We start from the raw sequence: 15000 nt of genomic DNA on the forward strand, positions 1-15000 counted from the left end.
ATGTGTGTGTGTGTGTGTGTGTGTGTGTTGGGATAGGGGCTGTGTACAGTATGTGTGTGTGTGTGTGTGTGTGTGTGTGTGTGTGTGTGTGTGTGTTGGGATAGGGGCTGTGTACAGTAGAGCCCGACCGATTTATCGGCCGATATTAGGCATTTTCCAAACTATCGGTATCGGCAATTATAATGGCCGATAAATGAATATTTTAAAAATAAAATAAAAACGGACGAATCACCCTTCAGCCATGTCATGAGTGTTGGCGTTGTATAGTTTGTCCACCAGAGGGCACTCTACACCGTCCCTGCTGGCAACACTCGTGTATAACGCGCCACACATCCTGCAACCTGCTGATCCAGCCAGAGTCGGGCAGAGAGAACCAGTTATCCGCGAGTGAGATCATCAGTGAAGTGTGTTCATGGTGATTTGGTCACGAGACATACATTGCTTGAATAACAATTAAAAGAACATCCCCATCAGTTCTCTTAACTCAAATAAGCATGATAAAATTCGTGAAAACAATGTCCAGTTTTGCTGCTGTTAAATAAGCCGAGAGTGAAGCCGAATTAGCTAGTAATTACGTTACGTTGTTACAGTGTAGTAGTGTAGTCCTTTTAACTTTTGACAATGTGACTGAAGATGTATTTCTTTAATAGCGTGACAGTTATAGCAATGAGACGTATCATCTCTCCCCAGCCTGTTATTTTGAAAGCGTATGTTTTACAATTTGCAGTATGACGTTATCCATTGCTAAATTATGGCTCATCATAGACTAGCTCACCACAAAGCTAGCTAATGCCATGAATATCAGTGGAAGACCGCTAACGTTAACATTAATGAGCTTTGAAACCACAACGAACTTATTCTGCCTAAATAAAGTAATGATTACTGTATTTATAACTAGTATATCTGTAGTTAAAGTCCCTGCATTGTAAAATGTAAGTTAGACGTGCGAGGAGTGAACATTTAGACATAGAGAAAAAGTATCAAACGTAGCTTGTGCATAAAAGTTAGCTTTTCTATTACACGTGTGTGAAATCCAATGACGCCAAGTGTGCGTTTCAGACTGTCGTTCAGCCGCAGCATTAACGAGTTACATAATGGATTTAGATCACTAAATAGTAGGTTTTAGAAGGCAGGCAGCAACTGATTGAAAATGGTTTGATGTAGCTTAATGGAAATAATTTTAAAAGTGCAGGTAAAGGGATAAGCAAGCTGACATTGCAATTATAAGGTAGCTTATAAGGCAATAGGGACTAATTATTACACACACACTCAAACATTTAGGAATGACCTTTATCTTGTTTAATTATAATACAAATGATGATGATAGTAATAATGTCATCATTATTTTTTGTAATTATTAAGTCTTAGTTCAAAGTTATATTTATGAAGCTTACCAAGTCTTTTAATACTGGTAACTTTGATTTGGTTGTTGTTGTTATTGTGTTTTTGTTCAAAAGACTAAGTTTCATATCTTAAGTTTCTATTTTTATACATTTTATTTATCAGAACTTTAATATATTTCGATGTTCCACTGTGACAATATTATTTAAAAATAAACAAGTTTGTTTTTAAAATGCATTATCATATTATTTTAGTCAATACTCATAAATAACTACAAATAGCTAATGTTGGAAAATCTGTTAATGTTTTGTTGCGCGTTTCTGAAGAAAATAAATATATATCGGCCGAAATTTGGTCTCTGCATTTATCCCAATCCGTGAATTAGTGAAACACTGCACACAGTGACCACACAGTGAGGTGAAGCACACACTAATCCCGGCGCAGTGAGCTGCCTGCAACAACAGCGGCGCTTGGGGAGCAGTGAGGGGTTAGGTGCCTTGCTCAAGGGCACTTCAGCCGTGCCTACTGGTCGGGGTTCGAACCGGCAACCCTTCGGTTATAAGTCCGAAGCGCTAACCTGTAGGCCATGGCTGCCCCATGTGTGTGTTGGATAGGGGCTGTGTACAGTATGTGTGTGTGTTGGATAGGGGCTGTGTACAGTATGTGTGTGTGTGTGTGTGTGTGTGTGTGTGTGTGTGTGTGTGTGTGTGTTGGATAGGGGCTGTGTACAGTATGTGTGTGTGTTGGATAGGGGCTGTGTACAGTATGTGTGTGTGTGTGTGTGTGTGTGTGTGTGTGTTGGATAGGGGCTGTGTACAGTATGTGTGTGTGTGTGTGTGTTGGATAGGGGCTGTGTACAGTATGTGTGTGTGTGTGTGTGTGTGTGTGTGTGTGTGTGTGTGTGTGTGTGTGTGTGTGTGTTGGATAGGGGCTGTGTACAGTATGTGTGTGTGTGTGTGTGTTGGATAGGGGCTGTGTACAGTATGTGTGTGTGTGTGTGTTGGATAGGGGCTGTGTACAGTATGAGTATGTGTGTGTGTTGGATAGGGGCTGTGTACAGTATGAGTATGTGTGTGTGTGTGTGTGTGTGTGTGTGTGTTGGATAGGGGCTGTGTACAGTATGTGTGTGTGTGTGTGTTGGATAGGGGCTGTGTACAGTGTGTGTGTGTGTGTGTGTGTGTATGTGTGTGTGTGTGTGTTGGATAGGGGCTGTGTACAGTATGTGTGTGTGTGTGTGTGTGTTGGATAGGGGCTGTGTACAGTATGTGTGTGTGTGTGTGTGTGTGTGTGTGTGTTGGATAGGGGCTGTGTACAGTATGTGTCTAGCATGTGCTCCCTAATTCTAGTAAAGAAGAGGAAGCAAGTGTTCCATTAGCACATTTATGTAACTGACCCGACTACGGTTACCACACGCATAATACGAGGCAAGAGCTTACCAGTCTACAGGAAGTGCTTACCAGTCTACAGGAAGTGCTTACCAGTCTTACGCACTGGAAGGGATTCCCCCCGCTCACCCCAGCTGTGAGTCAGACAGGGAAGTAACTGCACACACGTGCACACACACACACATGCACACACACACATGCACACACACACGTGCACACACACACACACACAGGGTTGCAGGGCTTAAATTTCACTGCGGAATTGCGGGTATTGCGCATAATTTGTTCAAGTCCCGCAACTCTAGCCATCATAATGCGAGAAATTCCCGCATACACTTTTACAGCCTGTCTGATGACGTTAATATAGCCTAATCATTAAGTGGCGAGTTGAATTGAACATAGCCTCATGCAGACGCACACACACACGGAGAGAGAGAGAGAGAGAGAGAGAGAGAGAGAGAGAGAGAGAGACAACCACTTTGCGCTTACGCAAATAGGCTACGCTACCATGGCAAACTTTTACATCTGGAAAGAGCTCCTTGGTAACGATCCTGCTAGCTCAGGTCACGTCAACACTTGATCCCAGAAAGATTGTCTTCGACATGTTAGTTTTTTGAACATTTACTGTATCTAATGACATAGAAAACCTAATAATTTGCATACACATACCGCACTATGCACAACTTTTATTCACTAGCGACTATAGCCTAAAACCGTCAGGTTGAAGGGGGGCTAATTACTCCATAGAATTACTCTCACGTATTTTCTTAAAGTGACAGGCACTCAATTACACCTACTCATCAGCAATGTGCACTCAATTGGACCTACACACCACATTAAAGATATGCCTAAGTGTTATAGGTTAAACGTCAATATGAGGCATTCAAATTACTAAATATGTTTAGCTACTAGTAATTACTAGTAAAATGCTAAATGCATTATTAAATAAATACACTCTATATGAATTCAAAAATATATGATAGAAACATATCATTTTCAGTGTGTGTTTGTGTGTGTGAAGAGAGTCAAGCAGAATCTAGGATGTCCACTGTTGTGAATGATCCCACTACAGTATATATTACTGATGACGTCAGGGTGGTGGGGGCCCCAAAATCAAACACTTTTTTTAAAAAAGTATCGAAGTATTGAAATCGCAATTCTTGACTTGGTATCAGAATCGACCCCCCCCTCCCCCCCAAATTGTGTAAATCCCCCCTACATGAATAACCTAAGGGGGGAATTCCCCCCCATTTTGAAAAATGAATTTTAAGCCCTGGGGTTGTGCAAAAGTCACTGCATGTGTGACATAGAAATTGTCGAAGTCACAGAGCATAAGCAAAACATGGACTCGAGCACGTTCTAACAGAGATGGGGACTCAAGCATGTTCTAACAGAGATGGGGACTCGAGCACGTTCTAACAGAGATAGGGACGCAAGCACGTTCTAACAGAGATGGGGACTCGAGCACGTTCTAACAGAGATGGGGACACAAGCACGTTCTAACAGGGTCATTCCACGTCAATTCAACCAGGGCCCACGCACTTAGGTCTCAAACAATTCTGAAAAAATTACCAGGTGTACCTATGTTACCCAGGAGACACACTGTAAAATGACTCTTATGTAAGATCAATACTTTCCAAACATATTGATGTCAAAGGGGCATTTTGCCCATGTTCAGGGTGGAAAATAAAAAAGAAAGATTTGCATAAGACAAGTCAAATTGGTGTTTTCAAAAAGAAGGGATCATGGAGAATAAAGAAAAACATATGTAAAAAATCGTTGTATATTCCCACAAGGTGTTTGGGTGCTCTGAAAATGATAACCAAAATTATTTTTCAGACTTGTGAGGTCTGCTGTTCAGACCCTGAAGGGATTTGTTTTCTGTTCATTGCTTTTTGTGAAAGTCTTTCTACTTATCTCAGTAAGGAAAATAAATCAAGAGCCTATGTTGAGTACAAATATGTCTTCTGAAGGCTTAAGCAGAGCCCAGCCAAAAACTCCAATAAAATTTGAATCAACTTTGAGGGACAGCTATGACCATGCAGGATTATCCAGACCAAACGTGACGATTTTGCTACATACTATTCCTATTTATGTACCAGCATGCAAAATTTGAGCCTCCTACATGGTTTAGTTCTTGCGCAGTGGGCTTGTGAACTTTGACAAAAAAAAGAGGCCGAACAAAATCGACACCCCCTGCCCCTGTAAAACTGGCTGTATCATGGAAAGTATTGATCTTACATAAGAGTAATTTTACAGTGTGTCTCCTGGGTAACATAGGTACACCTGGTAATTTTTTCAGAATTTTTTGAGACCTAAGTGTGTGGGCCCTGGTTGAACTGATGTGGAATGACCCAACAGAGATAGGGACTCGAGCACGTTCTAACAGAGATGGGGACACAAGCACGTTCTAACAGAGATGGGGACTCGAGCACGTTCTAACAGAGATGGGGACACAAGCACGTTCTAACAGAGATGGGGACTCGAGCACGTTCTAACAGAGCACGTTCTAACAGAGATGGGGACTCGAGCACGTTCTAACAGAGATGGGGACACAAGCACGTTCTAACAGAGATGGGGACTCGAGCACGTTCTAACAGAGCACGTTCTAACAGAGATGGGGACTCGAGCACGTTCTAACAGAGATGGGGACTCGAGCACGTTCTAACAGAGCACGTTCTAACAGAGCACGTTCTAACAGTCCCACTTAGGTCACAAATACAGTGACTTTAGACTTATCTTGCAACTCCACCTTAAAAGACTTCAACAGGTGAACAACCTGTATTTCATGCAATTATTGCTATTTTATTTTATCTACATTTATTCATGTATTTCTATTTTATTTCATTGGTGCATATATATACTCTGGGAAACGTATATCATATTCATGTATTTCTATTTGATTTCATTGGTGCATATATATATATATATATATATATATATATATATATATATATATATATATGTATATCGCTATGGACGCGCGTACCTGACCGCTATGGACGCGGGTATCTGACCACAATTTAATTTCCCCCTGTGGGACAATAAATTTCCCCCTGTGGGATACTAAACTTGATACTCACAGATCAAAAAATGCATTGACCATGGCGACAAATGCTCCTGGAGTTGTGCCTTTTATCGTTAGTTTCAGTTAAAATAACTTTGTGCACAGTGGAAATAAGCTAACATTATTATTAAGCTAGCTAATAATAACAGCTACACGCATGGTGTGTGGAACCAGGATAAATTATGCCGGTTCAACAACTTTTAATTTCAAAATGCACCCAGATAGATCAGTCACTTACTAAGGTGAAATAGACATTAAACTTAGCTTATTGTCACAGGTAACAAGCTAAGCCTCACAAATTGTTGTGCTAATGCTGGGAACAGACAGATTTTTTATTCCTCTATATAGCTTTTATTCCTCTATATAGCTGGCCATATGATGAGATAGACTTGGTCCGAGGGGCTAGAGGAATATGTTAAGTAGCAGAAGATTAGACTATACAATGTCCTAAGTTGGAGACCCAGTATAAGTTCTGGATGTAAACAAAATTAAAGGGGAACTTGGCAACTATTTCAACTTAATAAACCCGTTAAGAAATCATTTGGATGGTTAAATGACCTGTTCCGGTGAAAATGGTGACTTTCCCCGCTGCGCCTAGCGTCCCCAGGCGGAAAACCAACCTTGCAACATTGAGACTACCGTCCCGGAAAGAGAAGTGAGAAACAAGAAACTCGTTTTAAATCGTGTTTCTTACCTTGTAACATCCACATAGTTCTGCCAAACTTATGCTAACAGTTCGCTAGCTTGTAAACAAATCCATGTGCTTTATCATTACCTTTTCACACAGTTTGAAATAGCATAATGTGCAATTTCTCCAGCAGAGGGGGAAATCCTGCCAAGTTTCCCTTTAAGCTAGCTCCAGCGTGAGTGATATTTTTCCTGTCACAAGTTCACATCCATTCTTGGCTGCCAACATTTCATTTCAGAAAGATTCAGATAACTAACATGATAGAAATGTTGCAGTAATAGAACACTACACACCAGTTGTATCACGCAGATTTTATAAGTGGCACGCAAAATAAACGATTGGAAAAATAATATTGAAACAGAGTTGTGTTTCTTCAGGTTGCATTGCAGTAGACCCCATAATGTTATCCTACAACTGGTTTTGATAATGTCGTGTATGGATGGTAGCTACAGGACATGCTGTTAATTCATAATATTTAACAATACAGTTAGGAACAGATCAAGATGGCCAGAGACTTGAGACTTGACTTGGACTTCCAAAAAATGACTTGTGAACATTTCTGCTTACTAATCACTCAAACATGACACCAGTCTGAAGTCGAACTACCACCTCCACCTGTCTCTCCTAGTTGAGAAGCAAAATCTCCCGAAGTCTAACTTCCCAAATCTAAAATCTAGCTACACTAAGAAAACTGCAAAGATCAAGAACAGAAAAAGGCAAAACGAACAGAACTTTGCACTTTCAGGCAAAAACAGACAGTATCAGGGCTGATACATGACAAAACCCTAGACAGAAACATGTGACACAACTCAAGATAAGACTTGTGACTAAAATGTAACATGATGTTGTAACACCATGACTTGGCCCAAAACAGTGTCAAATCCCCTGACTTTCCATGTCTGGAATTGTTTTAAATTCTCTGACCAGTGGGAAGCCTGCACGCATTAGGCCGTCACTCTTCCACTCACGTCTAGTCCATCTTCCTAAACTCTGCCACGCATTAGGCCGTCACTCTTCCCCTCACGTCTAGTCCATCTTCCTAAACTCTGCACGCATTAGGCCGTCACTCTTCCACTCACGTCTAGTCCATCTTCCTAAACTCTGCACGCATTAGGCCGTCACTCTTCCACTCACGTCTAGTCCATCTTCCTAAACTCTGCACGCATTAGGCCGTCACTGTCTAGCAGTGATGTAGTACTCGAGTCCGGTCTCGAGACCGATTTCTGCTTTCTCGGACTCGACTCGGACTTGTTCCTTCAAAGACTCGGTCTTGACTCGGTCTCGGACCACAGTGGGAGGAGAAGGACTCGTAATTTCAGACCGAGTCCTCGAGACCAACGCATTTTTTATGTTCATATCAAAAAAAATGTTATGTTCATATCAAAAAATCAAAATGAAATTTCACGGCGGCCGTCTTTGCCCCTTGTTGGCCTTGGTGCCCCCTTCTTTCAATATTCTGCTTTGCGTCCGTTTAATAGCGATTTTTATTTAGCCTATAGCCTGTCAAAATAATCTTAGCATCACAGCGCAAACTAATTCAGTTTTACACAGTGGAGAAAATGACAGCGCATGGCAAGACAGAAAGTGCGTCCAAATTCACCCATTCTTCTCAGTTGAAATACTCGCAATCGCTAAGCCTACTCATCACACAGGCACATGTATCACATCACATGAAAGAACTTTTTCTCAGCTTTTAAACAATGTTAGCCGCTAATTGCTGTGGTGAACGGTTCGCGTTCGCGAATGGTTCGCGACAAACCATATATCAGAATAAACAGCAGACCTTACCGAACACAAAGGTGTAAAGCAGTCCCCTGTACAGTAAGCCGTTCCAGAGTATTCCGGTTAAATTAAAAATGTAATCTGCAGCAAGGTCTACATTCATGTCTCCAACTTTGGTCTTTAGGTTTCAAAATGTGTTTAAATCGTTCTTCATGATTTCATAACAGGCCAAATACAAAATAAATGTTACAAATATTGCCTAGATATAGGTAAATATTAAAATCAGAGGATATACAGCTGAGTAAGAGTTTGTGAAAGGAGTCTTAATGATCAACAAATGCTAAGCATGCATCAAGGTTGCATCAGTTTCTTAAAGCTGAGCTGTGCTTAAATTGTTCAATACATGATTCCATAACAGGCCAAATATAAAATAAATATAAATATTAAATATAGCCTAGACATCTAAATATTAGATGATCAGATGATTTTCTATGTAATATGTCATGTTTCATGTTTTTGTAATGTTTCATACAGTGATTCAGGTCTACTGCTGTGAATAGGCTAAATACAACTTTGATTATTTTTATAGCCTACTACTGTATAGTTAACTTTGGCCTTGGTGCCCTGACATGTGGCCTTTGTGCCCCCCACCAAATATGCCCAACTGAAGGCCAAGTGGCCTTGCCCCTAAAATGGTGAAATTCCAAGCCTGGGCCTAACTGTTGATTATTAATTGGGATGATATTAAATCATATGAAAACTGACATGTTTTTATGGTCTTGGTCTCGACTCGGTCTCGACTCCTAAAGGACTCGGTCTCGACTCGGACTTGCTTCCTCAAAGACTCGGTCTTGACTCGGACTCGACTGTATTTGAAAACCAACGGACTCGGTCTCGACCCTTCAAAGACTCGGTCTTGACTCGGACTCGGCATAGGCGGTCTCGTCCCCATCACTACTGTCTAGTCTATCTCCTTATCTTATCTTATCTTAGCTGAAGCATTATGCGCAGAACGCTCACCTGGTGGCTGCCGTGCATCACCCAGGTGGGTGCTACACATTGGTGGTGGTTAGTGAGGTCCCCCTTTCCATGTGAAGCACTTTGAGTGTTGAGGAAAGTGCTATATAAATGTAACGTGTTGTTGTTGTTGTTGTTATCTTCCTAATAGGTGCCACGGATCTCTGAACCATGAGATTAGCATTTAAAGCGACGGGGCCAAAGGCACACATACGTACAGGACGACAGGGGCCAAAGGCAAACATGCAGTCCCCTCCAGAGTTATTGGCACCCCTGGTAAAGTTGACTAAAACAGGTATAAAAAAAAATATGTTTTGCTGATTTATTGTAATTTCATAATGAAAACAATGAGGGAAAAATCCAGCCTTGAAGGGAAGCAAATCTCATAAAGAAATAAATATGCTGAACAAAAACAAATCACCCACAACTATTGGCATCCCTAGAAAGAAATGTAAGAGAAGTATTTTCCCATTTGTATTGAATTTCTTAAAAAGCTCCTTTAACAGTTTAGTTCCGGTCCTTGATTATGATTGGCTGAATTGCGTTTGATGCCGTTCCAGCACAAACATACACTTTGACAGCATTCCGTTCTATATTACTGCACCACCACAACTTAGTTAGAAACATTATTATCCCCTTGGGGAAATATTTTCTCAGTAAGTGACGCATGAAAACATAAAACACAACCAGACCAGGTGACCAGAAACAGTCACAGACTCCAATCACATTAACATTACACATTCCCTTATAAGACAATGACACAGGAAGACACTGGACAGGACAAACTAACGGTCAACAAATCCCATCTATACACAAATCTTAATGTAATGCACTGAGGCTGTCAAAATATAGGGTATAAAAGGTGTAAAAAACGATAATATACAGAACAAACGAGTAATTCATAAGTGCATGAGCATACAATGTGTGTTCCCTGCTCAGACCCGCTGGAAAGGGTACAGCACGATTTCAAACCTGGTTTTCTTTCTTTCATGCATTTGTTGAAGAGGCTAACGGCTTGTGGGATGAATGCTTGTTTAGTCTTATTTTTGGAAAGGGCTGGGTAGCCCTCCCTGGGTAAATGGGATTAAAACAACGTCTTGTAGTAACGAAGGTAAATGGGATTAAAGCAACGACTGGTAATAACGAAGGTAAATGGGATTAAAGCAACAACTGGTAGTAACAAAGGTAAATGGGATTAAAGCAACGACTGGTAATAACGAAGGTAAATGGGATTAAAGCAATTTTGCAGCTGTGGGGACGGTACAAAACTCGGCTATAAACATTGTGTATGCACTTGCGGTGATGGCCTAGTAATGTGAATCACGTACTATAACCAAATAAAGTAAAGGAGATTTGTACCAAATAAAGGCTGTGTTGTGGGTTGTGTTTCTACACCATGTTAGCACAAAACAAAAGTCAGAAACCAAGTAGGCTAAGCGTTTTCTCCGTGTGTGTGGGGGGTGGGGGGGGGGGTGGGGGGGGGGGGGGGGGGCTATATAAACTGCTATATAAAAATCTAGAGGAAATACTGCATACTTTTCCTAATATGAGTTGTGGAAGTGGTTTAGATTTAACATGAAACACCAATTTGTGCATAAAAATGACTGAAAGGTGCATTTTGTTAACCTGACTCTCGCCAGATGAATTTCGTTCCGCCTAGCTTCACTCACATCCATCTCGGACCTCTTCCATTGTGAGTGATTTCTGCAACCGATTTTATGGTACAGCCAATCAGGACGCAGGGCGGGAGTTTCATAGATGTGACATAGCGTAGAAGCGACTGTGAGACTTATCAGCGTCACGGGTTGGCTTCGACGTGAATGGTTGAAGTAGCACGTCAATAGATGACGGACAAGTGGCTTATTCAATCATATACAAGGATTTTTTGATTAGGCCCAGCCTTCTGAAGCAACACTCCAATGGATCGGTTCCAGATGGATGAGTGGAGCTAGGCGGAACGAAATTCATCTGGCGAGAGTCGCAGGTTAGCATTTTAGCATCCATAGTATATAGTATATAGATAACAATGACTGAAAGATGCATTTTGTGCCAAGAAATTGTATTTTTAGCGTTCTTTTTTCCAGTTGTCAAGGTAACCCTAAGTCTTGCCATTAATAATAACATATAATGTTGGTATATTATGACATATTTAGGGTACAAAGGACTGTGTGTGAAAAATATCAAGCACACACCCCGATTGTGAAACTACCCTACACAAACATGTCTGTTCGTGTGGAACAGGAATCACTCTGCACACACACACACACCCCCACACACCAAATACCAGCAACAATGCAAGTCCAAAGAGCAAGCACAGGCCACCAGAAAACCCCTCAATAACCCTGATTCACTAAACGTCACCAACCCAGAAGAAGCTACGGGGTGAGAGCAATATCAGAGATCAGAGAATGACCTGAACTGACCCCTACTAAAGCAAACACAGCAGAGGTGTGTGCATGTGTGTCTGTGTGCATGTATGTGTAAGTGGTGTGAGTGTTAGAGTGTGTGTGTGTGTGTTTTTTGTGTGTGAGTGTGTGTGAGTGGTGTGTGAGTTGTGTGTGTGTGTGTGTGTGGGTGTGAGTGTGAGTGTGAGTGTGTGTAAGTGAGTGGTGTGTGTGTGTGTGTGTGTGTGTGTGTGTGTGTGTGTGTGAGTGGTGTGTGTATGTGTGTGAGTGGTGTGTGTATGTGTGTGTGTGAGAGGGGTGTAAGTGTGTGTGAGTGGTGTGTGTGTGTGTGTGTGTGTGTGTGTGAGTGGTGTGTGTGTGTGTGTGTGTGTGTGTGTGTGTGTTTTGCAGACGACACACAGCTCTATCTGTCCTTTCCACCTGACGACCCCCTGGTTTCAGCACGGATCTCGGATTGCCTTTCAGACATAGCTACATGGATGAAGGCACACCACCTCCAGCTGAACCTCTCAAAGACTGAACTGCTGGTCATCCCAGCTAAACCTACCATACACCACGACATCAACATCAAATTTGACTCCCTGTCTGTTTCACCGACCAGGACTGCAAGAAATCTAGGAGTTGTTCTTGACAACCAACTAAACTTCTCGGATCATGTTGCCTCAGTCGCCCGGTCATGCCGTTTTGCACTCTACAACATACGGAAAATCAGGACTTACTTGACTCAAGATGCTACCCAACTCTTGGTTCAGGCAATAGTCATCTCACGACTCGACTACTGCAATGCCCTCCTGACAGGTCTCCCAGCCTGCGCAGTGAAACCACTTCAGATGATCCAGAACGCGGCGGCGTGCCTGGTCTACAACCAACCCAAAAGGGCACATGTTACCCCGCTGCTCATCCAGCTACACTGGCTACCTATGGCGGCCCGCATCAAATTCAAGTCTCTAACGCTTGCCTACAAAGTAGTCTCCGGTTCTGCTCCCACCTACTTGAATGCCCTCATACAGACTTACACTACCTCCAGACCGCTGCGCTCCTCTGACGAACGACGCCTAGCTCTACCACCGGTACGCTCAAGCCAATCCAAACTTTTCTCATCTGTTGTTCCTCGTTGGTGGAACACACTGCCAGTTCCTACAAGGGCAGGGACATCCTTTTCCACTTTCAAAAAACTCCTGAAGACCCAGCTCTTTAGAGAACATCTACTCTCATAGTAACACTTACAACAAGTCTTACTGATCCTAGCACTCACCAGCCTTTTTAAACTGACAAGTAACTGTTAAAAACAGCACTTACCGACGCACTTACTCTTACTGTACTCTAATGTTTTTTTTAAACTGTCCTAAAATTGTGAGAATTGTTCTAAAACTTACTGTTTACCATGTTGTTAGTCGCTTTGGTTAAAAAGCGTCAGCCAAATGTAATGTAATGTAATGTAATGTAATGTTTTGTGTGGGTGTGAGTGTGTGTAAGTGTGTGTGTGGTTTGTGTGGGTGTGAGTGTGAGTGTGTGTAAGTGTGTGTGTATGTGTGTGTGTGAGTGGTTAAGTGTGTGTGAGTGGTGTGTGTGTGAGTGGTTAAGTGTGTGTGAGTGGTGTGTGTGTGTGTGTCTGCGAGCATGTTTGTGTAAGTGGTGTGTGAGTGGTTAAGTGTGTGTGTGTGTGTGTGTGTGTGTGTGTGTGTGTGTGTGTGTGTGAGTGGTTAAGTATGTGTGAGTGGTGTGTAAGTGGTGTGTGTGTGTGTGTGTCTTACATCTGCATCTCTGCGGTGAATGAGGACAGGGGGGAGAGGGTGCCGCTGGTGAGGATGATGGAGCGCACGCCCTGCTGCACCAACTCCTGCATGCTGAAGCCCGGAGAGAAACACCAGTAGCTCAGCACGTTCCCTACACACACACACACACCATATGAATAACACACACATCGCACCATATGAATAACACACACACACACACATGCACCATATGAATAACACACACACCATATAAATAACACACACACCATATGAATAACACACACATGAAAATAAAGTATACACACACACACACACACACACATATCTAGATGTCTAACAACTTCCTTCAGTTAAATGATAACAAAACTGTTATTAAAAAAGTTATTGTTTTTGGGCCTTCAAAATCCAAAAATTCCATCCTTGGTCCCCTTGCCCCCTATGTGAAATCCCATGCACGTAACCTGGGTGTTATTTTAGACTCTCACCTTAACCTGGACAAGCAAATCTCATCTGTTGTAAAGACCAGTTTTTATCAATTAAGAATAATCTCCAAACTCAAGTCTGTTCTATCATACAATGATCTGTAAAAAGTCATCCATGCCATCATAACCTCCCGTCTAGACTATTGGTGCCACGGCTTCAGATGGTCCAAAAGTCATCCATGCCGTCATAACCTCCCGTCTAGACTACTGTAACTCTCTCTACTTTGGTCTCCTTCTGACACTGGTGGCATGGCTGTAGTAGAAATCTCCAACATTCATTTTAATCATCGCCCCAGCCTGTGATCATGCTAAACCCTTTGTCGACCAAACTGCTCGTGATCTTTGTCAATCAAATGCTCACATGACCCATTGCTACTTAGACGCTCGTGAGAACCACATGGAGACATGATGAGAGGCGGTGAGATATGCTGGCCTCCGAGCTCATATGCTGGCCTCTGAGCTTGTAGTTCTAACACCATTGTTAACCAATAAATGTTTCCCCATGTTTTCAGTTTTCAAAGCTGCCTCTGTCTGCTTGCGCTCAATTTGTCTTACGACACGGCTTCAGATAGTCCAACCTGCAACGGCTGCTCATCAACACAAAAAAGCGTAAACATATTACATATTCACGCTTTTTTGAAAACATATTTAAAAAAAACACATTACACCTGTCCTAGCCTTCTTGCACCGGCTTCCAGTCCAGTCAAGGACACAGTTTAAAATACTGCTGTTGGTCTTTAAGGCTCTTCATGGCCTGGCCCCCAGCTACATAGCTGATATCATTCATCCCCATGTAGCCCCCAGGTGCCTCAGATAACCCTCCAGTCAAGGTCTCCTCCATGTACCACGGTCCCGGCTTAAGCAAAAAGGGGACAAGAGCCTTCTCTGTTGCTGGCCCTCAGCTGTGGAACCAACTGCCACCTGACATCAGAAATGCCCCTTCAATCACATTATTCAAAATCAGGCTCAAAACGCATTCTTAGCAAATGCACCATGTACCAACAGACACATATACAGTACACACACACACACCACATATTATATTCACATGCCCAGTGGTTAAAATGGGATTTGGCAGGTGGGGGAACCCTCAAATCCAGTGTCGATGCAACGGGGGGGAAATAACACACCGGGGTACAACATGAGTATTGTGATGT

At 42.3% G+C, this 15000-nt stretch overlaps 1 protein-coding gene across 1 annotated transcript in view; it reads right to left on the minus strand.

The window, feature by feature from the left end:
• rtel1 (regulator of telomere elongation helicase 1) overlaps positions 1-15000 on the minus strand; it is an 89909-nt gene that overhangs the window by 54202 nt on the left and 20707 nt on the right. Inside the window, exon 16 of the mRNA XM_042097733.1 lies at positions 13380-13512. Coding sequence (XP_041953667.1) covers positions 13380-13512 — 133 coding nt within the window. The remainder of the gene's footprint in view (positions 1-13379; positions 13513-15000) is intronic.

Source organism: Alosa sapidissima, chromosome 7 (assembly GCF_018492685.1).
Source record: "Alosa sapidissima isolate fAloSap1 chromosome 7, fAloSap1.pri, whole genome shotgun sequence".
Lineage (NCBI taxonomy): Eukaryota > Metazoa > Chordata > Actinopteri > Clupeiformes > Clupeidae > Alosa > Alosa sapidissima.